At 38.3% G+C, this 26,645-nt stretch overlaps 1 protein-coding gene across 1 annotated transcript in view; it reads left to right on the forward strand.

Annotated features, from left to right (window-relative positions):
- LOC121316132 (WD repeat containing planar cell polarity effector) overlaps positions 1–26,645 on the forward strand; it is a 94,414-nt gene that overhangs the window by 4,202 nt on the left and 63,567 nt on the right. The window contains exon 2 of the mRNA XM_041250935.1: positions 25,475–25,559. Within this exon, the coding sequence (XP_041106869.1) occupies positions 25,499–25,559 (61 nt within the window). The 5' untranslated portion in view covers positions 25,475–25,498. The remainder of the gene's footprint in view (positions 1–25,474; positions 25,560–26,645) is intronic.

Raw genomic sequence — 26,645 nt, forward strand, 5'->3', positions numbered from 1 at the left:
ATTATTATTATTATTATTATTATTCTTACTATGTGTTATCCAGTGTTGTCAAGTCTTATATAGTGTGATACTTAACGCTAACACTTGTACTGTTACAGATACATGCATGCTGTACAGTGTACGTGACCATGTCACCTTGCTGCAGTGCTCAATTTACAGTCAATTTACTCCCCCCTCCCCCCCTCCAATTTGATATTCCCAGTTTCAATGTTGCTGAAACACACTTGCCAATCAGGAAATCAGGGGACGATTACAGTGTCTGCCTGTCGACTCTTTTTACCCGCTGAACATACTCAATGGAAATTGCCAAATTACTGAACCCTTTGCATGGCCTTATCAGCTGCCAGGTCATTTGGGGGTCACTGAAACGTGACAAGGTGAACTATCCCTGTCTGATTTCCCTCCCTAGCCAATAGCAATGCTGCACTCTTAGTGGCACCACGCTCACATAATGTGCCCTGCTTTCCACACAGGAGTGCTTTTACCAGGTGAACCACTGGGGGAATCCCCTCCCTTATCTTTTTATTTTGTAAATCTGTCAGAATGGTTCCTGAGTTCTGTTGCTCCAGCATTGAGATTTGTATAATTTGTCTCCCATGATCAAATTCAAACTGGCTGCCAGTTTGCCTGCAGGCCTGTGTTGTTTCTCTATGTGTCTTTGGTTCTTGCTTCTTTCGAAGTCATGTGATATTAAATATGACAGTTGAACTCTGTTGGCTCACTTTTGACTGTTTTGAGTCCTCTCTCTCTCTCGCTATCCCAGGTGTTCTTTCCACTGAAACCACCCACACTCAATTAACTAATGAAAAGACCTGGTTTGAGTAAGACTATGGGCTGTTAATAATGAAATTGGCTGGAAGAGTAACATGTGGGTGCCACACTGGTTCATAGTTTTTCTTATTGCAAATACTCAAGTACTGTGTTTTTGTTTTGATAAGCCTGTGTTTAAGTGCTTTGCTGTTCTTCAGTTCTTGTTGCCAGACAATAGCAGGCTTGGTCAGCCAAAGTATTTATGTCAGGAAGCGCTAGCTATATTGGTGACATTACAAAAGGAAACTTGATCCACGGAAATGTGATCCACTAGATGGCGCTGGTGCTTACTATACTTTGGCTGATCACGACATTGTTGCATACGGTATGTCTAAACAAAGCTTAGTTATTGCAATGAGAACCACTGATGCAAACTTAAAACAGAAACCCTGGTATGGTAATAACTGACAGGGGACAAGTGGAATCAGTAGCATAAAGTGCCCTGTTTGCCTGTTTGCTTTGTGATTGTTATTTTTGTTAATGGTTAGGCTGACTTGTGGTAATAACAACTTGTAATAGAACAGAACACGTAAACAAATGGTATTCTGCTAAGAAAAAAATATCAATAGAGGTATGAGACAGGGAGACCCTTCTTGCGTGCATGTTTGCCTTTATGGAAGCAGCTGGGACGAGGAACAGGAGGCAGTTTGCTAAGCAATTAATTGAGCAGGTAGGCTTGCCCAGTGCCGAGTTGATCGGGAGGTGCTGATTGACTGGGGACATGCACGAGGAGGCAGCTCTCTGCTCGCCACAGCTTGTGGTGACTGCACTGCCATGCTACACAGACAGATGCTGTGTTTGCATCGAGGAGGAGAGCGTCCGCTACATGGAGAGAACTACTACACAAAACCATTACACTCCAAGACGGTGCTCGTGAAGGCCTTGCCCAGCCGAGGCCGAGTGAAAAGGCTGTTTGAAGAGGCCAGAGTTGCCATGAGAATGTTGGGACTCCAGGAGTCCAGTAGGAAGTCAGTTTAGGGGATGCTGATCCCAAACAGAGGGTTTGTGTAGAGTAGTAGGTTCCTGGAGCGGGACGTCTCTTTTAGTGGGACTAGCGCTCAGCATTTTTGTGGCAAACTTATTTTTAGCTTTGTTTTGTTTTGTTTTCTTTATTAAATCCGGTGCTAGGATTACCTTGTGTTGTAATTGAATCAACACCCACCGCTCTGTGTCTGATTCATTATTATTCAGTGACGACCCACGTATGTAACATCACCCTGTTACAAGGTAGTATTCCCTGTGAATTTAAATGATTAATTTCTGAATAACGTTGTGACTACTAGACCAGCTAATAATGGAATAAGCAACATGCGTATTAGCAGGGTTTAACTTACTTGTTTTCGAGAGCCGACAGTATTAGGGGTCTTCTCAACCTTGTAAGATCAGCCCAATTATATGCCATTTATCCTCTATATAATACTTTCACACATTCTGGAAACACAGTATAAGCCATGAAAGATGACACCTGGCAGATAAAAAGGAAAGTATTTTCTGAAGTAACCAGAAGCTGAATAGGACATGTTACTGGCATTTTAATGAAAACTACAGACAGTACTGTATTCCTGTTGAATGTTGTAAAACTAGCGAGAGCAATTAAAATGGGGCTAAATAGTTATAGTTTTTAAATGTATATAACAAATTGTTAAGTTTAAGTAGGTTCCAATGTTAAATGAATATTTAAGGTACAGTAATTCAACTCTGTGTTTTTAATGCTTCAAAATATTGGCTATATTTGAATTAAATACTGAATTAAAAGCATAATTGTAATGTAACCCAACATTTCATTTTTTTTTTTTTGTTGACCACTTTCTAGGAAGTTTTTATATTTTTATCAGCCTTCATAAATTTTAATATAGGTAAGTTAAGTTTATGGTATTTAGAGTTACAGGTATATTGTGTATCATTTTGTCTGTAATTGTAGTAACAAGCTTTTAACACTAGGGGGAGACATTGCATTTGTAATTGTCATTTGATAGGCGGCTCCTGTAAACACTGCCGTTGGCGCTTTGAGGTTTATTATAAAAACAAAATAATTGTAAAATACAGCTGGACAGAGATCAAACGTCGAGGGTGTAATCTGTTGCAACAGTATATTTATAAAGATGATCTTGGGAATGCTTTACCATCTTTCAAGTGAAATAATAGTACGACATTTAAATCTTAACTAGAAGTCAGACACCAGTGTCTTTTGATCTAGACACCTCTTCCCTCTATCAGGATTTAAACAGGCACAGTAATTGTGTTTCATTATGTGTTTTGGTTAGCATTTTAATATTGTTTAGTGTTAATAACATAATAAAATAAAATAAAACAGAATGTAACTTGTGTCGTGGAAATGCTGACTTAAAATAAAACCTACATTTCTGCAAAGTAATGGCGATGGTTTAATATCTGGGGATCTCAAGTTCCCGTTGTTGCACATGCTGTATATGTCAATTAAAATAATACTATCTAATGTGGCATTGTTCTGTTTTTAAACACCCTCTCGTTTTAAATAATGTATTAAAATATTGAATTCACTATGTTCAATATATTTTAAAGAATACAGTATTGTCACAGAACATTATTTGTTGCCTTTTTATTAGAAATTTTCTAAAATGGTTTATTAATTTTTCTTTATTTGTGGATTATTTTCAATCGAATCCTAAAGTCCAACGAATCTATATACTGTTGGACTTGCAGGGGGTTCTAATGAGAGACATAGTGGAATTGCCTTTGATGTTGTGACCACTTTTTTTTTTTTTTCCATAGGCTTAAAAAGAAATCCGTTTGCAAAGCAGTCTGGTACAACAATTGGACGACTGCCGGACAACCTCGCCATTAGAAAGAAATGTCTGTGGGATTGTCTTTAAATCCTCAGCCCTCTACAATGTTTCATTAATTCAAATCCTGTAAACTGGAAATGTATTTGGTCTGGCATAAACAGCAATTGCACAACAATAAAAGAGGACTGGACTGCCTCAGAGCCTGTCGGGGCGGCCTGGTTTCAGGTCAGAGCTTCCCACAGACAAGTTCGCTTTTTTGTTTTTATAAAAAAGAAAGACATTCCCAGGTTATTGAAAATGAAAAATGGAAATTTGTCAGGGTTCAAACAATGCTTTGGATCCCCTCCTGTGAAGAAGATCTTTAACCTTAATGTCCTCTTCAAGGCACCAAGAAACCCATAATGATAAAAGACATTCTCACAAAAATCCTTTTGAACTATTTTTTAGTTTTTTTTTAAATTGTATTTATGCAAAATAATGTCTACAGTAAAATCTCTTTTGTCCGAACCGCTCAGTAGACGTGAAATGTGTTTTATTAATGGGGATTTGGATAAAGAGGACTCCATATAGAAATGAGTGCCACAACATTGTTTTTTTTCTATAAACCAAGTCAGTGTTTCCCAACCCTGTTCCTGGCGGCACGCTGTGTCTGCTGGATTTCGTTCCAACGCAGCGATCAGTTGCTTAATTGAACCCTTCATTGAACTAATAAAGTGATTAACTGGGCATTTTCCCGTTATTTTCAAGCTTTTCGTTTGTTGATACGGTTCAATTAAGCACTTGAACGCTGCGTTGGAACGAAAACCAGCAGACGAGGTGTGCCGCCAGGAACAGGGTTGGGAAACACTGAACTAAGTAAATAATCAGCCGTATTGAGTGAAGATCACTAAAATCACTGAAGCTTACAGTTTTGTTACACTCCAAAAATAAAAATAAGATAAAAAAGATTCAATGGAAACAATATTTAAAATACTGAAACCTCGAGAACTTGTTATACTGGGGAGCTCTTTTTTGTTATGTGGTGTGTTTTTGCAGTGGTGATTTTCTTCTCTGCAATGTAAATCAGCTTTTAGGCCTACTAACTAATAAGTAGGTTAAAGGCCTACTCAAAGAGCTCCTTAAAAAGAGGAATTTATTCTATATCAGTCTTTCCAAAAATACTAATAATAAATTTGTATTTTTGTTTAATTTTACACTTGGAACAAGCTAGCTAGTAAGGGATTGAACGTAATATTATTTTTGTATTTTTTTTTATTGTTTGTCTTAAATAAAATAAACAGCGTATATTTTTTAAACTGTTAAAGATTTTGTCAAGTGTTGCTGCTGACATTGCTTTGTTGTGTTCTGTGGGGTAAGGCACAACTTGGTCCCCTTCTTCTGACTATAGTGTTGTGCAACATACAACATGCAGTCATGATGAGGCACACCTTGTCAGGAAATGTACTTCCCGACCTACCCAGGCAACAACAAGTTGGTCCAAGTTGGCATAAGACAGATGCATTATTATTATTTTTTATTTTTTTTATTATTATTATTATTATTATTATTATTATTATTATTATTATTTCTTAGCAGATGCCCTTATCCAGGGCAATTACAGTTGTATACAAAAAATACATATGAAGAATTACAGTACAACTATGATCAAGATACAAAATACAGTGACTTCAGTCATAAGAGCAAAAACAAAACACAGTACAATTTGATATCAGGGCAGTTCAAGAGCAGATAACAGTGTTGATAGTTACATCAGGGTTAGATACGAGTGCAGGTGAAATACAAAGTACTACAGATTGGGTTAAGTGCAGAATTAAATACAGTAAATAGGGAGTGCGTAAACGCAAGTTAAAGTGCATTAAAGGCAGAGTGCTATATTGACCAGAAGGAACGAGTTGAGTTTTACAAGTGTTTTCTGAAGAGGTGTGTCTTGAGGAGGCACCAAAAGGTGGTCAGGGACTGGGCAGTCCTGACATCCGTAGGAAGTTCGTTCCACCACTGCGGGGCGAGGGTGGAGAAGGAGCGGGCTCTGGAGGCAGGGGAGTGCAGAGGAGGTACAGCCAGTCTTCTAGTGTAGGCGGAGCGAAGAGAGCGGTGGGGGTGTAAGGAAAGATGAGAGTCTGGAGGTAGCTTTGTGCAGTTTGGCCAAGGCATCGGTAGACGAGTACAAGAGTCTTGAACTAGATGTGAGCATTGATCGGGAGCCAGTGGAGTGAGTGGAGCAGTGGAGTAACATGGGAGAAGCGAGGCAGAGATAACACCAGGCGAGCAGCGGAGTTCTGGATGAGCTGGAGGGACGGGTGGTGGACACGGGGAGGCCAGCTAGGAGAGCTGCAGTAGTCTAGGTGGGAGAGTACCAGGGCCTGGATGAGGAGTATGACCATTTACACTGTATAGTCTGGTTCCATTCTCGGAAAAAGAGACTTCATAAGGCATTTTGTGTTAAAATGCGGTATACAATGGATAGCTAATGATTTTGACCTGCTGAATCCAGAAATGCTGTATACCAAGCGGAAATGTGTGTTCTTGATCCTCAAAATTGGGAAAAACAAAATGGCCACCAACTGTACTGTGTACCTCTATAACTTCTAAACTAACTGGGATATAATGATAATCTAAGTGTCTTTTCCTACATTCTAGGCATCCACAAATCCATTGAAACTAAAACTGTATGAGCATGCCTTAAAGGGGTTTCTAGGTATGGTAAAAGTTGTTTTTAAAATGGTGGACATAAAAGGTTTAACACATGCATACATTTATTCACCACTCATAGAATATAAAATAAAGATACAGTATTAGTAAATGTTCTGTTGCAAATTATATCAGCATAAGTGTTAATTGCTGTCTTTGTTCATACAGTCTTCTACACATTTGCAAGTACCAGTACAAGGCAGACTGGATTTTCTACATTTGCACCTCAGAGAAGAGCATATAGTGGTGCAGCCACATGTTATGAGTTGCATACAGGATGCAGGTACAGGTGGAAGAAATAGGAGAACTGGTGTCATCTGATCATCCTTGAGTTCCCATCCCATTGTTGTGGCAGGTGGAGTGGTTTCAAGTGAGTGGCTTCAAACCAAATTAAGGCTTGAAAATGTGCCCTTCTGATATGGTGCCTCACAGCATCGGTTGTTGGGGGTAGAAGTTCAGAGCGCACTGCTTTATTGAAAAGTATAACTCTTGCTTTGTCTGTTGTGGCCACATTGGGAAATTTGTAAACTCTACATATGAATGACTCTACAGTCACCATTGTTTCCTCAGCAAGAGGTTCTTGTCCAAGGCCACGAAGCAGTTCTTTGTGCCGGGAAAAAAAACAAAAAAACATTGAAAGCTGTTTTCTTGGTGTGGCCAGACAGGAATGAGGAATCACTACCAGGTGGAGCTGAGTGGTCTAAGCCACATTATTTAATCACCTCCCATTTGGCTTCTTATGTGTTCCCACAAGTGTGTGCACCTCATACTTTCATAATGTGCTATGAGTAACAGCAATACACCTGTGTCACGTACAGACAGCACAATGGTATCGGAACTTGCATTCACACAGTGAAGCACAACCCTAATGTCTGCCTCCTCATGGAAACCTTCGAGATGTGTGGCATTAATGTTAGAGTCATTGCAGGCAACACGTTTCCTCCAGGAAACCCCCAGCAAGTACTATTGTCTTGCCTGAATGTGAATTGCTAACTAACTCCTCAGATAAAAATCGGGCCAGGTTGGACTGGTAAACTATGCCAGTCCTGTGGTAATGGTACATCTTCTGATGCTATATGTCTTCAAATAGGTGCACCTCTCCTTCTTTTGGCCCTGGTTCCTGCTTTGATTGAATCCTGATTATACCTGTCAAAAACAACGTCAATGCGAACATATCCTGAACCAGAATGGTAGACCGATCGTGCAAAAGCATCTGCAAAGTCACCAAATGTTTTTGCATTGTTCGGCCTCCCAAGAGCGATGACCAGTGCTTGCCCATCTATTATGAGTGTGGCACCATTGTGGGTTTCAAGTGTTGCTGGACAACTAACTGATGTCCTTGGTCAGCTGATCAACAAGCAGTGATTTCTGACCAGTGCGGAGACTTCCATTCATCTCTGCTAGTGACAGTGGGACTGGAAGAATCTCATGCTTTAGTATTTCATCTAAATCAACACTTCTGCCTGCTAATATGCAATGACAAATATTTGTATGATGGACCTGTCTGATTTTTATGTTTTGCCTTTTTGATTAGATGCTTTGGGAACATTATAGACATTTGAAAAAGTGAGTGAATGTTCTTTGGCAAGGTATCGGAGAACCTTTTTGGTGGATTTCCATTTTCAGATAGAATAAGTCTGTCCTTAACATATTCATCAACCTGCCTCCAGCCAATGTCTTTTGCTTTAAGAAGCACATTTGATTTGTTCATTGTTGTTTGTCGCAATGTTTTCCAGTGTCTCATCCTGTATTCTGTGTTCTGCGAACATGCCAAATGTCTTAAAGAGTTGAACAACTTGTTCTTCAGCTTCAGCGTTTTGTTGGTAGTTGGGAGATGGTCACCTGTATAAAAACCTGTCGTTTTTTGCACTCTGTGTGGGAGTTCAGAGGAGAGAACAAAGCGTGAATGTCAAAACAAAACCGAAAGTAAAAAGAAAGAGTCAGTGAAGGCGATTGCCCAGCTTGACCTGGGTTTGGTTGTGTTGTGTTTGTGATTTGTTTTTGTTTATCTGTTTTATTGCTTTGTGAGCAGTGTTTTTTGTTCACCCTTTTTATTTGTACTTTTGTTTAAATAAAAATGGTGCATCTGTCTGTGTAGTTCCTGTTTCTGGCCTGATGTCACCACCCTCAGCCATCCCTGTCACAATGCCATAGAAGGCTAAAGAAATGTATATATTTAAATATTTATGCAGAACCATTGAGGTATGTCTTTGCTAAAGTTCAAAAAACAAAATTCAATGTACAGTCATCTTTTTCAAAAAAATTGGTTAAGAACAAATATGTGAATAGATACTGGCCTTGTTAAAACGCGTTAACCTGAAATTTGACCTTTTTTTGGTCTCAGAATGCATATAAAATGACAGTGTCTTAATTAATTAGTGTAATTTACTTTACACGTCTTTAATAAATAGTGAGAAAACTAAAAAAAAATCATTTATTTAGGTGATAATATAATGTTTTTGAAAGCTATGGGAAAGCACACTAAGCTGATCAAAATGATGACTGTCCAGAGATTCTTGGGCATGACCTTTTTTTCTGGCTGGAGATAACTTGTGCGTTCAGTGAGAGAAAGGCAGCGTGACGTTAAAGAACTCACACATTCAAACAACCAGGAGCACAAAGAAACCCCGACCACTAAGGTACCTTATTACTAATTAGATTAAATAATGTTACTCTGTATTTCTTGATGTTCGTTAGTCTGAATTTGTTAATCAGAGTCAATATGGAGGCTAGGGTTACCACTGTTCATTGCCGTTCACAATGTTTCTGTGACTTACTCCTACGCAGGATACGATTTCTGAGCATCGCCCCGGCAACCCTAATGGAGGCACATTTACAGTGTTGGTTTTCATCGAATTTTAGCTTAAGTCTGAGTTGTTAATGTAAATGAGGCTTAGAAGAATTATTGTGCAATACAAAACCACGTTACCCGACTACTTTTAAACACCTTGCCCCCTCCCCCCCAGAATTAATTCTGTGGACGCCCATGCCAAGTTGTCGACAGCATTTTGCTGTGGTTCAGGTTTATGATTAGCAGGTTGACATTCACAACCAATGAAAACTTTATGCTAATGAGGTATTCATTAACCTTCATCTCAGTTTGTTTAAAATATTCCTTCAGGAATGAATGTCCTTGGGGCTTAACTACATATGTCAGTAGTCCCTCTTGAATAGCAGTGGTCATTAAATAAACGTCTGTGGTCAAAATCCGATCATGTATACTCTGTTACGACAGCCGTTAACCCTTTATGTAGAGACCCCTTTATCTCTGTATGAAATTTGCCTTTGTACTTCAAAATATGGCCCATGTTGTTACTGCTGTCTTTTGGTGTAACAGCTGTCTTGCCATGAAATGAAAACAAAAAAGCATGCATAGTGATACTTGACCGCTACTATGAATTAGCTGTCTAATTTGTTGAGTCACAGTTGCCTATTGTAATAACAAAATATTTGGAAAATTGCTGCAATTTTCAGTTACAACTTCAGTTTTATATGTATACAGCTTAGCTAACTTGGGGTGGTGGTTGCAGTATCACAGAGTATCTGAAGCAACCATTGTGGCTAGCTCTAATACTGTGCAACTTTTGTTTGCACAGAAATGCCTAAGGATTTGAACAATTATATGTAAGACTATATCTTTACATGTTTGAGTTTGCTAGTTGATAGGGTCAAAACACAAAACGCAGAGTGTAGTTGGAAATGATTTCAACCTTTCAGGTCTACTACTGTGTCAGCCAGGACAAACACATACATACCTTAACTAATCTTCTGTAATTAAAATAATTAGACTGGGACTGTAATTATTTGCATATTAAAACCACAAGAACAATTTTTATAGAAGGAATACCAAGCCGCCTTTATTACTTTGCTGTCTTCCTATAAAAGCCAGTCCGGTTCAAAGAGGAAAAAAAGATATTTTAAAAAGATTTTACAGTTTCATCATTTTTTTTATATAGTCTGTGTTAGGCACAGTTATACACCTCTATTCTTTTGAATCAGTGCCTTTTATCGCTGATGTAGTTTTTTTACATATGTCTAGGGTGAAACAGAATCTGTGCAGATTCTGTTCTAGGCAAAATATATTTCATATGGAGTAGACCACAAGTAACATTTGTATTTGTATGTGAGTGAACGTGCAAACAGAATTAGTTGTAACCTGAATCTATAGGCTTCATTGCTGTGCTTTAACTGTGAGTGTATATTTTAACTGACTGTTGCCTTAAGGCCATAGTGATAAGTGATCTGAAGAGTCAAGACTTGAAATAGAAATGTACTTTTATTTATTGTCATTTGTGACCTGACAGTAGCATTTGGAGTTATTCTGAAAGAATACACGTACAAACTTGGCCTTCATATGAAATTGCATCAGTGTGGTGACATCACAGTATTACTCAAGATAATTAGCTGTTGTCACTTAAAATGTTATGGTAATTATGCCTGGTTGAATGAACCCTTGGGTAGCCAGCATAGTCAAACTAAACAAAGAACATGCATTATCCCAAAGCCTCCCACATTAAAGCAAAGCTTTTCATGTCCTGAAGGAGCCTCCTACATAGTTTTTTCATCAAAATATCTGGCCACCTGTGTCATGCTCGTAAAATAACTTTTTGTATTCCCTTTATTTGGGTAGTCTGGCAGAAGGTAAAAACAAGCTGTGTGATGGATATGCTGTACTGTGTTTTTCAGAATATAACTGTGGTAGGGATAGTGTCACAGCCCAGGCTGGTGAATGTCAAGAAGCAGACCCAGAGACTGAACTGCCAGTATAAGCACTATTGCACACATTTAATAACAGTGCTAATAAAAAAACAAACAAAACGCCAGAACAAAATCAACAAGGAAGCACAGCTTCACAAAAACACCCCTAAACACCAAGAGTACACAGCACAGCAGTAACCACCTTCACCTCTATCACCAGCATCAAGTCTAAGATTAACAGCCATGATCACCCTTTTTATACCCTGTGACTGGAGCCTAATTATCACCCATTATTCAATATATGGCTCCAGCCACATTCCTGCGTGCATCTGCACACCCCCTCCTTGCCACTCAGTTTTACCACACACACTCACACCTGTGCTTTCTCCCTAGCACAGTAACCCATGACTTCTAGTTTACATTTATAAACTAACTTTATAAACTTCCTTTATTTGAACTCGCTATGTGCTTCAAAATGGGGCCCTCTACAGTATATTTATAATATTTAATTTTGAAGCTTTGGTTATCACTCATTTAACTGAAAATGGCAAGAGTATGACCAAAAAATGTACCACTAAAAATGTTTTGTTTTCATGTGGTAGAGTCGGGTTTAACCTTTTTTCATCTGTTCACCCTAAAGGGTTTAAAGGTTTTTAATGGTATTGTTATAATGAAATGTTGATGACATGCCAAAAGCCTGGTTCTTAACCCATTCATTCCCAGGGAAGCACCGAAATGCTGTTGTTCGGAATCAACATGGGGAATCAAAGGGTTAAAGGGTTAAGCTAGCTATTAGCCTCAAATTAGTAGAACACAATGCGGGAATGAGGAATGCTTATGGTTAACTAATGAATAGCACCGTGCAACTTGTAGAATTTCCGGCAATTCTAGAAATGTCAGTTTTCCAAGTATGTCATGCTGCCATTGAAGGCTTCAGCTAATGTTTAAAGGTCTTATGTAAGGTAGTGCAGAATTTTAATTTTTTTTTTGGCAAACAATGTTTCAAATGATGGTCTCTGTGCTATTACTATTACAGGAGGGGGGGGGGGGTGATCTGGATACACAGAGATCCTTAGAAATATATTTCCTTCTGGTGAAAGCTCCTGAGTAAATGTTGATAAATGTATTGCCCAGTTGATTATGGCCCACGCTGTGTGATTAATAAAGGGGTCAGCAATGTGTTTAAACTATGTGATGTGGACAACTCGAGACAGCATAATACAATGTGTTTTTTGAAAACTTTACAACGTGTTGCGTAACACTTGAATGGTTATTTTATATCACTAGGGTTGTGCAAAGTGTAATTTCTGCCTGTGACAGGGTGCTCCCCGCCTCTGTCCATATTTAGTGTTATTTATTATGTATTTTATGTGATGGCGAAAAGCCAGTGTTTTGATTTATTACCTGGCAGGACGAGCGAGGTGCCATCTGCCATTAATTGTTGTTGTTTTGGGTTTTTCAAATACCTCGTGAGAATGTGTCAGCTACTGATTATTTAACTGGCTGACAGTCACGCAGATTATGAAGCTCGTGCAAAATGTGACCGAGGGATAATAAGATTATTAATAGCTAGTTAATCTCTCGGGCACTGCTATAAAGACCAGCAGCTTTGGCTGCAATGGGTAGAGTGTTTGTGAGAGGAGAACAGGAGTAGAGAGAGGAGGTAAAGAGAAATAACTAAACAGAAAACAATTGCTATGCGTGCTGGGTCAGCATGATGCTTGTTATTTGTCTCTGTTTCTTTTGGCCGGCGTGCCCTTTTATTTTGTAAAGGTGTTTTGTTTAAATCTTTTATTTTGTTAGTAAAAGCACAAGCAGCGCATTCATTACCCCAATACTGCCTTGCGTGTGTGTATCGTCCGGGCCTGTGACGTCATCCACCAGCCATCCAAATCGCACACCCCTTTGCAGCTGTGTAACTTGCCTGGAGTATCGGTTGTGCGTGGAGTGCTGGACTTCATTAATGTTGTCAGAGGTGTGACTGATAAACACTGTCTTCCGAATGACTAGAATTACCTTTAGTTAATTTTGTTTTCTTATCCTTAATCATATTGCACATTTGGGAAATCTCTATACAATATTATAATTTCAGCTGGCAGAGACATTTTACAGGTGAAGGAAAAAATGGTACAGTCCACCCCATGGTCCCCCCCCCCCCCCCCCCCCCCCCTTAGAGCGTAAGAGCGCAAGTCTGAGCTTCACGTTATGTTCTACGTCATCCCGCGGAAGGATCAGAAATGGCAGTGTAAACGCGCAGTGACACGGCCGCACTCAGTCGTTCGTTTGCCACTTTTAAAATGAGGCCCAACTCGCAGAAATGAGTGGATTTAGCGCTTGCATGCACTTTTAATGAAAAAAAAAACTAAATAAACTCCTAGTACCTTCAGAGCGCAAACTAAACATTTGTCAGGAACCTATTCTACTAACGAACCGGACAGCTAAGCGGTTTACCATCTAAAAAAACACACAATTTTTAAAGAAGGCAACAAAATGGTTTTACACTACCTTTTAGAACGATTGAACACACCATCTATCAGGCTTTCCACACAGCAACAACCCTGAACAGACTGGCTGCTCTCCTTAAATACCCTGCACCTGGCTCTTTAATTTACAATACTAACCAGGTGCAGGTGCTAATTAACAAATAATAATCATGCACACATTTGCAGTGTTGGCAGGGAGGATTTTGACCCCCTTCCTGCTCTATTACAGCACCTGTTAAATGTAGCTTTTAGAAGTAGAATAAGTGTTAGATCAAAGCAGCAACAACAATAGAGAATGACAGTGAACAAACATTATAGGGTCTTAAACAGGTATGAAATGTAGACGTTGGACAAAGTATCCCTTTCATTTTGCTATTTTCATGGGTGTATTGTAGTGATCTAAACAGCAACAGATTTGAATACTACCATTCTCTCTTTAATTATAATACTACACTATAGGCAACAATATGTAATTTCATGTGTTAAGGCCTTCTGTATATAGGCAAACGTTAGATATCTTGTTTCATGACGTCCTCCTCCCTTTACTCAGCCTGTCGGATTTTTAACACAAGCCTGAGGGTCCAGTCATATTTTTACATGAACTTTTCAACTTTTAACTCTGTGCATTCCCAAAGAAGTTGTGTCCAATTCTACCTGAGTCCTCTTTGAGCTTTTAAACTTTTCACGCCCATCCTTTCAGGCAGTGTATGCAGTCATTAATGATGTCAGATGTGTGACTGAAACACACACTGTACATGTACATCCTCTGCTGTCATACATTGTCCAAACTAAATGCTACATTTCAATATGATTGATTTTAAATGTTTTACTTTGAGTTAGGTGTTTTTCTAAATAGAAGCTTAAAAATAAAGTACAGTGCTCCCCACTTTGTAACGCTGTAATCGGGAGCCATAGTTAAGAGACTGTGCTGTTTGTGTTCTGCCTTATAACGAGAATACTAGTGTTAGTGTAAGGGCATTATGGGGGAAACGGGAGCCATGACCGCACCTCCTTATAACCTGTTCTGCAGTATAAAGGGCCGCCTTATAAAGGGAGAGCACTGCAATTAGTGGTTAGATGTAACTTGACAATTGGTGCGCCAAATTATTAACCCTTTCTAGAAATGTATTTAAAAATAAATTAGCAGGGATGTTGGAAGCTGTGTAGATTTTGAGGTGGCGCCCCCGCTAACTTAAAACTAAAGAATACTGTTGTGTATTGTGTGGTTAAACTCCATGGGTTACCGGTAAATCTTGGTAACTAGCTTTAAACTATAACATATTCAAAATATTATTATCAATAATGATGTAGAATATTAAGTGATGTTATTAATGATTCCACTGAGGTTGTTGGGTTCCTAAAACTCTTCAATGGATAATTCAGTCGGATCTAAAGACAGCCAAACAGCAAGTACAGTCACTGTCTTTGTTCTCACTCCCTGGTGTTCTCTCTCTCTAACTAGTTAACAAATTGTTCAGAAATTACAGTAAATATGATTTAACTAGGAGCATATTAATTAACACACTAAACACACTAAAATCTATGTCGCCTACCCATAATGCCAGGCGTGATTATAAGTTAAATATAGTTGTCTTTCCTTGGCTGTTGTACCGATGTGCGGCATAAGAAAATACATGGCAGGAAATTGTGATATTCCTGGTGGTGGGCTGGTTCCATTGTCACATGACCATATCTAAGCTGCCATTTGAAATAATTACTCCATGAAACCAGCTGGTGACACAATCCAAAGAAGTCTTAAATGGTACCGTTGGATTTATGTTGGATTTTATTTGTTTTTAAAGTGAAAATGCAGTTACCTCATAGTGTATTTTTCTTACAGGGGTAACGTTTGAAGGAACTTGGCATTATGGTTACAGTCAATTACCTTGTCAAGCTAGGATCACTCACAATTGTGTAGAGGCATTTTTGTACAGATTAAAGTAATGAGTTTGAAGTAGGTTAGAGTAGAATGGAGTCACTTAAACTTCATTCTTTACATTTTATATGACAATGCTTTGTGGAATTTCTGTTCATCCAGAGATTTTTCTGGAAGTGATTGTGAAAACATGAAGGTTTAATTGTTAAAAAATAAAAAATAAATAAACAACTTGGAAAATCACTTTTGAATTGTCCACAATATTCCAGACATGTTAATTCTGATGTCACTTACTGCTTCAGTGAGTCCTGGCATATTCCCTTTGGCCTTGACCACTGCATAGCATTTGGAGGCAATAAGGGGTGTAATATCCTTCCAAATGCAGGGTAGATTCAATCAAACAGCTGTGTGAACCGGGTTATTTTCCTGTTCTATGGCACAAAACCATGATTACATACATATTGTAGGAAGACACCCCCAACGGCTTTTATTAACATTCTAAAAGCCTTTGAAAAGCAGCTTGGGTTGGGTAATAAATATCCTAGATATCTTACAAAGACACTAGGTACAGGTTTAACACATTACACTTCTCTTAACTTCTGTATTTCTTGTTGAATACAATCCCATTGCATAATTTCTATTTGAGACATCACCTCCTGGTGAAAACACATACATTTTAAAGAATAATACGTTGATTTGTAAAATAAGTGGGATATTTCAAACCGGTACCAATATTCTCTTAAATTGAAAAGGGAAGTTGGGTTGAATTTCTCCTTTGAATCCCCATTTCGTGGCGTTATCTTAGGCGTTAAACATATATATGAATATATATTTTTGTAATACAAAGGATAGCTGGAGGGTATGTGATGAAAAACCATGCTGCTGCTTTATAATAAACACCGCCTTTTTTTTTTCATGTAGTTGATAATGGCTCTTTACATCATTGTCAAGTTTACCCTGCTAGTATCCTGTATGAAGCTAACCTACCATAGCTGCAATTGAAATGTGATCCATTGCACCTTTTATAGCTAAATAACATCAGCTGATGATTAGATAGCGTTATCAAACGTAAAGGTAAATCTAATCTGACCTTCATAGCATGACAACCGTTTCTATTTCTAGTTATACCCTAGAATGGTTTCAGGCAACCAGGACTGATGACTTGACACGGTATTGTGATTTACGACATTTGCTTTTTAGTTTTCTCAAAACCAGTTGCTGCTGCTGTATCCAGAGGGATGTGTTATTAGGTAAACCAAAACTAGTCAAGGCTACATTTTTATTTACTGCTGCTTAATAAAAAATGTCACAAATTAAATATTTATGTGTGACACTGTTTTGATCCCTCTGGATCTTTCGCTTTGCACCTGCTTCAAATATGACAGTTTTTTTCATGTCAGCATGAAGGTAAAGCATTGCGTTACTATTTTACTATTACCTAAAATATTACCTCAGTTTATCTACAAAATCTCACTGTGTATACAACAGTTTCCTAATCTAAACTGATTTTTTTTTTTATTCTCAAAAAGTAAACATTTCTATCCACGTCACATTTTTGCTAACAAACAGTACTTATAACAAACTACAAGATCTGGTAACCTACTGTTAAATTATTGTATTAAAAAGAAAATTACTATACACCATTAGATAACTTGTTCTGATTTTGCACACTGAAACAACTAAGAAAAAAAGGCATTTGTACAGCAGAAATGTAAAGGCCTAAAGATGACAATTCAGGCACAATGTTCAGATAAAACTTAATCAATGTAAAAAAAGGACATTTAAGCGTGAACTACAGGGATACATATAGAGTGATAGAAAGCAAATGTTGTTTAATTGTTCAACACGACAGCTTAAACAGGATTATTTTCTGTATTTGTTTGAAATAAAATGTGGGTTTGTTATGAATGGCCAACTGCTAATAAACAACAGTGAGATGCTTGATCATACTTTTATGAAAAAACAAACAAAAAAAAGTCATATCTAAAACAGCAAATTTGTTATGATAACCCAAGAATTGAACCAGATTTCATCGTAAGGGGGTCGTGAGCCTTTTTGAGGGTGTTCTACAACAAAGACAGGTTAGCAGCCTCAACTAATCCTACTGGAGATGGGATGTGAAATTCAAAGACCCCTTCATGACAGGCGACATTCTCTTCAGTACAGCGGAGACTGCTTCCCTTTGTATAAAGCAGTGAACACTTAGATCCTTCTCTGAGCTGCTCGTTCGACTGTCGAAACAGGTACGGGCCTGCCAGGCGCCAGTCGGGAGGGAAGCCTGCAGCTATCCTGCCCCACACCTCCCCATAGGAGTCTATGCAACAGGGATTGTCTAATATCATGGGATTAGTCCTGAGGAAGGGTGGTTTCTTTATTAAAAAATCTAATAGAGGATATGTCAAGCTTTGCCAAGGGGGAGGTATAGTGTGCACTTCAGATGAAACATAAAAGATTCTATTTGCAGATTCTTTTTCACGATATAGGCCTGACAAGTCAGGACAACAGAAAATGAATACTGACATGCTAACGATTCGTTGTATTTTGAGGTGTTAAAGATGTAACAGGCTTTATAAAGTTGAGAGTGAATGTTAAGTTACAGAAGCGAGTAAAATAAATGAAAACCCATTAATTAAATCTTTAACTATTACTGAAAATGACAGGTCTCCTTGGCAGGAGACTAACCCAGAACCTCAGTGTTACAGATAAAGAGGCTATTCTGATGGAATATTCATTATCCTTTATTCACGAGTTAAAGAGCCTTGTGAGAAAGCCGTGCTGTAATGTGCAATCTCTTGGCTTAGAAAGTCAATGGGGTTTATTTTAATGATTGAAACAGTGGCAGATCTTAGAGCTGCTGCTCTCTTTCCACCATGTTGTTGTATTTAGGGATGGTAATAATGTTTGAACATGGTACATCTATCAAAGTAATCATGATTATGTTGAAAAGTATTCACAGGTTACATCACAAAGTAATAGAAAGCAATACATTTGTTTGAACACTGCAGGGTGTTCAACAGAACAAGCTTTGGCTAACTTCATTGAATGCTAAGTGAGATTTATCAAAGCGCAATTTGTGCAGCTATTGTGAGAGTAAAAACTGTCAGGTGATGCAACTAGAGTACATTTGGGATATTTTAATGGCCAAAGATAGTCAGATTGAAATGTACCACAAACAGAGATACAAAATGATCATGAGCTTTACTATAAAATAGTAAATGAAAAATCAGAGTAACAAAGAAACACCATAAGGGTAGTTTATGGATTGAAAAGACAAAATTGCCTAATGGTAGGTAATACTGTGCTAACTCTGTAAAATGCAGCCATGGTTATGTTGTTTGTATTCTACCTAATGAGAATGGGAATCCTAATATAATGACGTTTTGGGTCAGATAGAAGCCAGTAGAGCATCCTTGTCCACAGAGTTTATTGGGAGTCTTTCGGTGAAATCGAGTCTGTTTTATAAACTTTTGTTTCTTTCACCTGTTGACAGTGATGTGCCTTGAAGATTAACTAACCTTAGTTAATTGTAAACTAAGAAAAACTAATTTCAATCCATGTGTTTGGACAGGTACTGAAATATTCACCTGCCCAGGTCAGACATTTACCCACCAGGGACTGTTGGATGGGTTAATCTTGGACTCCAGAAAAGGGATTATCATTTTTCTGACAGCTGTCAAGGGATGCGAGAGGACTGAAACATGGCATTCTGTCCGTAGCCTATAGCTAAAGATCAGTCCTCTTTGGTAATATTTAAAAAAAAAAAAAAAAAATTACGATAAGAAAGAAAAAAAGAAACAAAAGAAAAAAACACTCTTAAGCTTTCTAGGGTATAACGTTGCTAGTTTTCTTCCCACCCATGACAATTTCAAATAGCAGGAACTCTAAATGAACTCCTATCTTTTTGACAGGTAAGTTTATGTCTATTGCAACCCCCTTTTTAAAAGCATGCCATTCATTTCAAATCCTTTTTCAGTGTCAATTTAACTTAAATGACTGATAACTGAGCAAGGTACTGTTACTGTTTGTCCTTCAACACTGAAATGTATGGCATCTAAATTTATAGTTTATTGACAAATGTTAAAACAGAGGTTTACAATATTGTGAATTGGGGACAAACCTAGGATTGGCTTGCACATTACACTAAATACTGGATCCGCTTTTGCCCAGCCATAGATGGGATTTTAGTTCGAAGCGCAATGATGATAATGTGGGTTGCTAATGTTATAACTGAAAACATGTCTTCTAAATCCACTTCCTGGCACTTTATAATGCATTGAGCTGTTCTAAAGAAATTAGGAAAAAGGAGCTAGAAGGATAAATGTTTTTGCAAGTCTTTATAAACGCTACTAGGGTTAATTGTGTACAGATGTACGTATGCATAAAACAGCACAGCTGTTTACTGTTATAGTCAACATATAAAACATATGTTATTGTGAATATGAGGCACATCATTGTTTTAGTTCACAATACTATAAGGGTTTGTTTGGACAGTGCAGTGAATTTCCCACCCTGTAACCTCAGGACCATGTAAGACCCCTTTCGTTCTTAGCACTAACTCCTGTGACATCTTGTAATAAAGAAGAGACCTTTTACATTGAAAGCACACGCTTTTTTAAAAGCAGCTGTTCATCAGCAGTTTCTGCAGTGGGAATATGGTATTTAGCTTTATTTGGCGGTTTTGAATCCTGTGTAGTTTGTCTTGTTGGTAACATCTGCTGTTTGTTGGCCTCAGTCGCTCCAGGCTGGCCAGAGGCAGCAATGTATTTTGCCCCGGGGTGCTGAATAGTCAGAGATCCCTATTCAGTAGAATTAGTGGCTGCTTCTCTGAGCTTAGCTGTGAAAGCCTGTGTAAAGAAGTGCGATGAGTGAAAAGACTCAAACTTACAGCCTTTTATCTTTTCTGCTATAAATGGCACAAATAATAGACATGAGATGCTACTTCATGTGACTCTTCCGTGAGTTGGGAATATTATTTGTATCTGCTTTTACCAAGGATTTAGGAGCATTATTAATAATTCTCAGACTTTATGGAGTCTTCTTAAAACCGTGGCTGCTGCATGCAAAGTGAGGGATTTATCCAAGGTCTTAATGGTATGATGTTGTTAGCCTTATGAAAAGCTGAGAGATGTGAAATAGGTTATCCCTAAAGGAGAACAGGACATGCTTGCCACTCTAAGGTGCTAACAGTGCTCTCTAGAAGTGGTGTACATTTAACATTCAATATTCCTGTAGCTGCTACGCAAACTCCCCCCTTACTCCAAAGATAGAATTGCCTTGTTGTCTCAAACTGAAGGTTTGTCTGTGTGAATATTTCTGTACACAGCATGTCATTACTCGGACAGAGTCGACACTGGCTCGTTCACGCAGAAATTAACACAGAAATAAAACAGAAATGGACATACAACAATACAAAGAAAGACACCTTCTGGTAAGAAATAACAGAACAATTGGAAATTGATGGCATGTCTATCTCTATTTCACCTTAATTTTAATCAGAGTGACATTGGGTGCCACACACTGGTTTCGTATTTCTGTAAAATGATGCTTCTTTGTTTTAATAATGTTGAATAATAATAATAATAATAATAATAATAATAATAATAATAATAATAATAATAATAATAATAATCATTACATTCACAGATAAACTGAAGATTTTATTAAAACTGAAAATCAATAAAAAAAAAAAGTATTAAACTAATTCTCAGCATTTACAAAGAAATACAGTGGCTCTCAAAAGTATTCACCTCCCTTGGACTTTTCCACATTTTATTGTGTTACAACATGGAATCAAAATGGATTTAATTAGGAGTTTTTGCCACTGCAACACAAAAAAAGTCCATGGTGTCAAAGTGAAAAATAAAATAAATAATTGATTGCATAAGTATTCACCCCCTTTGCTATGACACACCTAAATAAGCTGTGGTGCAACCAATTGTCTTTAGAAGTCACATAATTAGTTGAATGGAGTACACCTGTTTGCAATTATGTGTTTCACATGATTTCAGGTTAAATACACCTGTCTCTGGGAGGTCCCACAGTTGGTTAGTACATTTCCTAACAAAAACTACATCATGAAGACGAAGGAACATTCAAAGCAACTCCGGAATAAGGTTCTTCAAAAGCACCAATCAGAGGTAGGATATAAGAACATTTCCAAGGCATTGAATATCCCCCGGAGCACAGCAAAGTCCATTATTAAGAAATGGAGAGAATATGGCACAACTGTGAATCTGTCTAGAACAGGCCGTCCTCAAAAACTGATTATCTGGGCGAGAAGGGCACTAGTCAGGGAGGCCACCAAGAGGCCTTTGGCAACTCTAAAGGAGTTACAGTCTTCCATGGCTGAGCTGGGAGACACTGTGCATACGGCAACAATAGCCCGAGTGCTTCACAGAACTGGCCTTTTTGGGAGAGTGGCAAAAAGAAAGCCATTGTTGAAAAAAACTCACATCAAATCTCGGCTAGAGTTTGCCAGAAGACATGTGGGAGACCCTGAGACCAAGTGGAAGAAGATTCTGTGGTCTGATGAGACCAAAATAGAGCTTTTTGGCCTCAATGCTAAGCACTATGTTTGGCGCAAGCCTAACACCGCACATCATCCTGAGAACACCATCCCTACTGTGAAGCATGGTGGTGGCAGCAGCAGCATCATGCTATGGGGATGCTTCTCTGCATCAGGGCCTGGAAAGCTTGTGAAGATAGAGGGCAAAATGGATGCAGCAAAGTACAGAGAAGTCCTGGAGGAAAACCTGGAGAAGTCTGCAAGAGACCTGGGACTTGGCAGAAGATTAATCTTTCAGCAGGACAATGACCCCAAACATACAGCCAAAGCCACACTGGAGTGGCTTAAAAACAAAAAGGTCAATGGCCTGGAGTGGCTCAGTCAAAGCCCGGACCTCAATCCAAATGAGGAAAGAGTTGAAAATTGCTGTTCACCAAAGGTCCCCATCCAACTTGACGGAGCTTGAGCAATTTTGCAGGCAAAAATTGCAGTGTCCAGATATGCAAAGCTGGTAGAAACTTATCCAAATAGACTTATTGCTGTAATTGCTACCAAAGGTGCCTCTACCAAATATCGACTCAAGGGGGTGAATACTTATGCAATCAATTATTTTCTGTTTTGTATTTGTAATTAATTTAGACACTGTATTGCATATCTCTAGACTACATATAATTAATTGGATGAAATGCAGGAATCAGAATACACTGTCTGTCTGTCGCTGTGGTCGCGCCTTATCATCATGTGACACTACTATCAAATTTGATTGGCTAGTATTGAAATGTTGCCCTCGTGTTGCGTGAAAAATAGAACATCGTCCTAAGTGGAAGACATGTTGCCGGGGTGTTGCCCGGGGTGGTCACACAAGGCGACAAGTCGGCAACATCTGTTGCCCCCTTTTTGCCGTCAACAAATGTCACCGGTGTGACCAGGTCTTTAGGATTGATTGCACTGCTAGCAGACTAGATCACTTATGTGCGCTGGGTGAAAAAAATCTTGGAACCACATGTTCCATCTTGACACTACATTTAACCAATCAGAGAGTTGAAGGTGTGGGTTTTCCGTTTTATGCACTTCGAGAGGCAGAAACGTTAAAGTGACTGACTGCTGAAAAAATAACCGCTTATTTTCGAAAAAAGTGACAATGAATGTGGAAATTACCAAACTGAAGGATGAAAATGAAAAAGACCAACCCGATATAGTCAACGAAGAACTGCAAGAGGGGGCCAGTGTGTAAAAAAAAAAAAAAATTAAAAAATAGAAAAAAGAAAAAAAAGGAAACATCGTAATAGTGGGTATGATGTTATGTGGGGGAAAAAAATAGAAATTGATTTTTTTACAGCAAGGAATTGGATGGTATGATGTGTAAGCTCTGCCAGAAACACTAAAAAAGTTTGCAAAGGATTAGGGTGGTAAAAGGAGCAGTGTAACCTGTGTACGAATTAGGATTTATTATTCAAATTATTGGTCTTATATGTATTTCAATTTTGCACTGATCAGTAGTGTTTTGTTTGAACCTTTTTCTTTGGCCCCTGTGCCTTGTTTCTTTGTTTTTGCTTGTCATTGTCATTAATAAATGTGAGCGCGCTTCAGTGCTTTGACTGCAGCTCTCTGTATCCGAGTCTCTCTCCTGCCAGTAACAAGCCTTGCCAGTGACACTACCGTTTACAAAGGGGTACACACCTTACTGAAGGTGGGCGTGGGTATTCTGATCGCCAGTGCCCCTGGGGAGTGCTTTCTGTAACTCATTGACGACAATTCTGAAATCATACAATAAACAATACAGCAAAAGTATTGCAACAGGAGCTGTAATTTCACATGAATGCCCACCAGCCTGTTCTTTTTATTTTTCTTCTTTTTTGCCTCTTCTTCATAGTTCACTGCTGATTAAAAGCAGGTTTTGCTCCCACAGCCTCAAGCGCTACTGCAATTAAAGGAAGGTAAAAGAGTTGCGTCAGGTGTGGTTGACAGCTTGTCAAAATTCAAATAGGTACTTAAGTTCTCTTTGTTAAGAAGTAATTACATTTTACATTAAATAAAGAATATTTAGTTTGTACAGTGAAGCAAGGAAATAAGTTCAAAGAGAGGAGTGACACTATCGCCAAATGATTTCTAAACAAGGCCTTTCAAGGGCTTTTCTGCATTAAGCATTTGTTTTTTGTTTGGCCTGGGGTGAAGAATTACAGTGGGTTTTTTTTCAGTAACTGAATCACAGTTTTAAACTTAGACATGTTTAATTAAAGACGGTTCTTCTTGAAAATCAGTAATTTGTACAAGCCTCAGCAGCAAATTAATCAGCCGTGTGCTGAACATCAAGTTTATGCAAAAGTATGTGCTGTGCTTGAGTTATGTCTTGTTTTTCTTTTTTTTTTAATATTTCTGGCAAGTAAAAAAATAAATGCTCCTAAAAAATTGAAAAATCATCTTTTTTTTGCAGCAAACCTATGAATCAATGATACTAGAACATCATTTATTTCATTTCTGATTTGTGACTTATTATTTTGGACAGTGTAGCAAATTTCGCATCCTGCAACCTCAGGACCAGATAAGACTCCCCACCCCACAACCACCAGGCTCTTTGCACTAACCCCTGTGACTTCTTGTAATAAAGAAGAGACCTTTTACATTGAAAGCACACGCTTTTTTAAAAGCAGCTGTTCATCAGCAGTTTCTGCAGTGGGAATATGGTATTTAGCTTTATTTGGCGGTTTTGAATCCTGTGTAGTTTGTCTTGTTGGTAACATCTGCTGTTTGTTGGCCTCAGTCGCTCCAGGCTGGCCAGAGGCAGCCATAATATTTTGCCCTGGGGTGATGAATAGTTTGAGATCCCTATTCAGTAGAATTAGTGGCTGCTTCTCTGAGCTTGCCCTGCTGCCTTTTAGCTGTGAAAGCCTGTGTAAAGAAGTGCGATGAGTGAAAAGACTCAAACTTGCAGCCTTTTATCTATTATTTTGCTATAAATGGCACAAATAATACAGACATGATATGCCATTTCCTTTGACAGTGAGTGCACTTTACTGTAATCTCACTATGTGGTTTGCAGTTTGCAAACATTTTAAATGAATTGGAATATATATCTCTTGCAAGTATCAGTGGGGGCTGTGCAAACTAAAAAAAAAAAAAAAAGAAGCTGGAAGCATTGAAACAGATGTCGTTTAAAGATGTTTTGGGCTATATAACGAGGAGGCGGATTAAAGCTGGCAATGTGGTTTACCAGGTTTATTTGTCTACCAGATAGAAACTTTTAATATGTAGCTCACAATTTTGTATTAATTAACTGCTCCTCAGGTTACTGAATGCTTTGTAAATGGCATTGGAACTTACACCCAGCAGGCAGGTGATTTTTCTGTCCAAGTCACAGAAATCCCAACGTAGAGGCATTACTGGTAACATGTCCTTCCAGAACCTTGCGAACACCTAGCAGGCATGGCATGTAGAATGAATGCTGTCACCCTATATAGACATGTTATGGCAGGTGTTTTTCGTTTTTTATTTAACTCCTTTATAAGATCAGATGGATAATGTAAATCTAGAGTAAATCTCTGCTACCTTTTCACTTCTGTCTGTTTGGAGGTCTGCTGATCGAGGACACTAGTTAACCTGCTTTAAGAGGGTTATCTTATATGATGTTCCCTTTTCCTTGTTTCAACAGAATCAACTTTCCATTCGCAGTCAGATGTCTTTCTGCCTGAGTGAGCTGCACTTGTGGTCCTTGAAGAATACCTTGCATGTCAGAGGTAATTAAGCTGCCGATCATTTGTCTGCACCTTTTCACCGTACATACTAATTCAAAGAGGTGGAATTTTCGTTTCATGTTCTCCCAAAGGTAGTCCTTGTTACGCTGCTTCAGTTGATTCACCTTGTGCAGTCAGGCTGTGATTGAACAGGAGGTGCATCAACTCGACATTTAATAAAGTACAATTTGTATAAAATAAATAACTTAAAGGATAAAGATACACCCCCGAATTATCATAGAAAAGAAAGAAGGGTCTCACACACATACATACAAATTCTCTCTTGAATTTGTATATACATTATAAATGTATAAACCTTATATAGATGGCATCTCCCTCACCAAATGAGCTTCACTGAGCAAGAGCACTACAATGGCAAAACAATGGTTTTGTTTTGGCACAAGGACAATTCTGAAAGTATGACTGTTGGTAGAATAGTACGTACCAGTTTGGTAATTTAATGTTGTAATCCGTGCGTGCTGGGGTGAGGGTATTTAAATTCATGCTTGAATATTCTTTCAAAAGTCAAACACATATTTGACTAATTAATAATTTATGAATTAGCTGAGAAGTGTACAATATTAACCATAAACAGTAAAGAAATCTCTCAGGAGTAAAGCAAACACCAAAAAAAACAAAAAACCAAAAAAACTTGCATTGACCGGCATTTATACATTCTGTTTAATTAATGTCATTCTTGCTTCCAAACATATTTCAAGTAGTCTTTGTTTGAGAGTTCAAATATTTGTCCCTGTATTAATGGTAATGATATCCTAATGGTATGAACTAATACACATGGGTAATCCATTGTAGTACCATGGTAGCATATCAGTACCATTGTCTGCAGTGTTTGTTCCAAATCCATTGTGTTGCCATTGCTGTTAATGCTTTATTCAGGGTACAACACACTGTCCTTAAAGACCGGGATGGGATCCTCACAGTTTTGCTAGGATAAGTAAAAATTCCAACAAGATTAGGAGTTAGAGTGCCCTCAGGGATGTTTGTGTCTTTACACGTGATTCAGATTCACATTATGTTAACATGACAGAAAGGGATGTATTAGATTAAATAAAAAGCTTAAGGATGTAT

Source organism: Polyodon spathula, chromosome 5, assembly GCF_017654505.1.
Source record: "Polyodon spathula isolate WHYD16114869_AA chromosome 5, ASM1765450v1, whole genome shotgun sequence".
NCBI lineage: Eukaryota > Metazoa > Chordata > Actinopteri > Acipenseriformes > Polyodontidae > Polyodon > Polyodon spathula.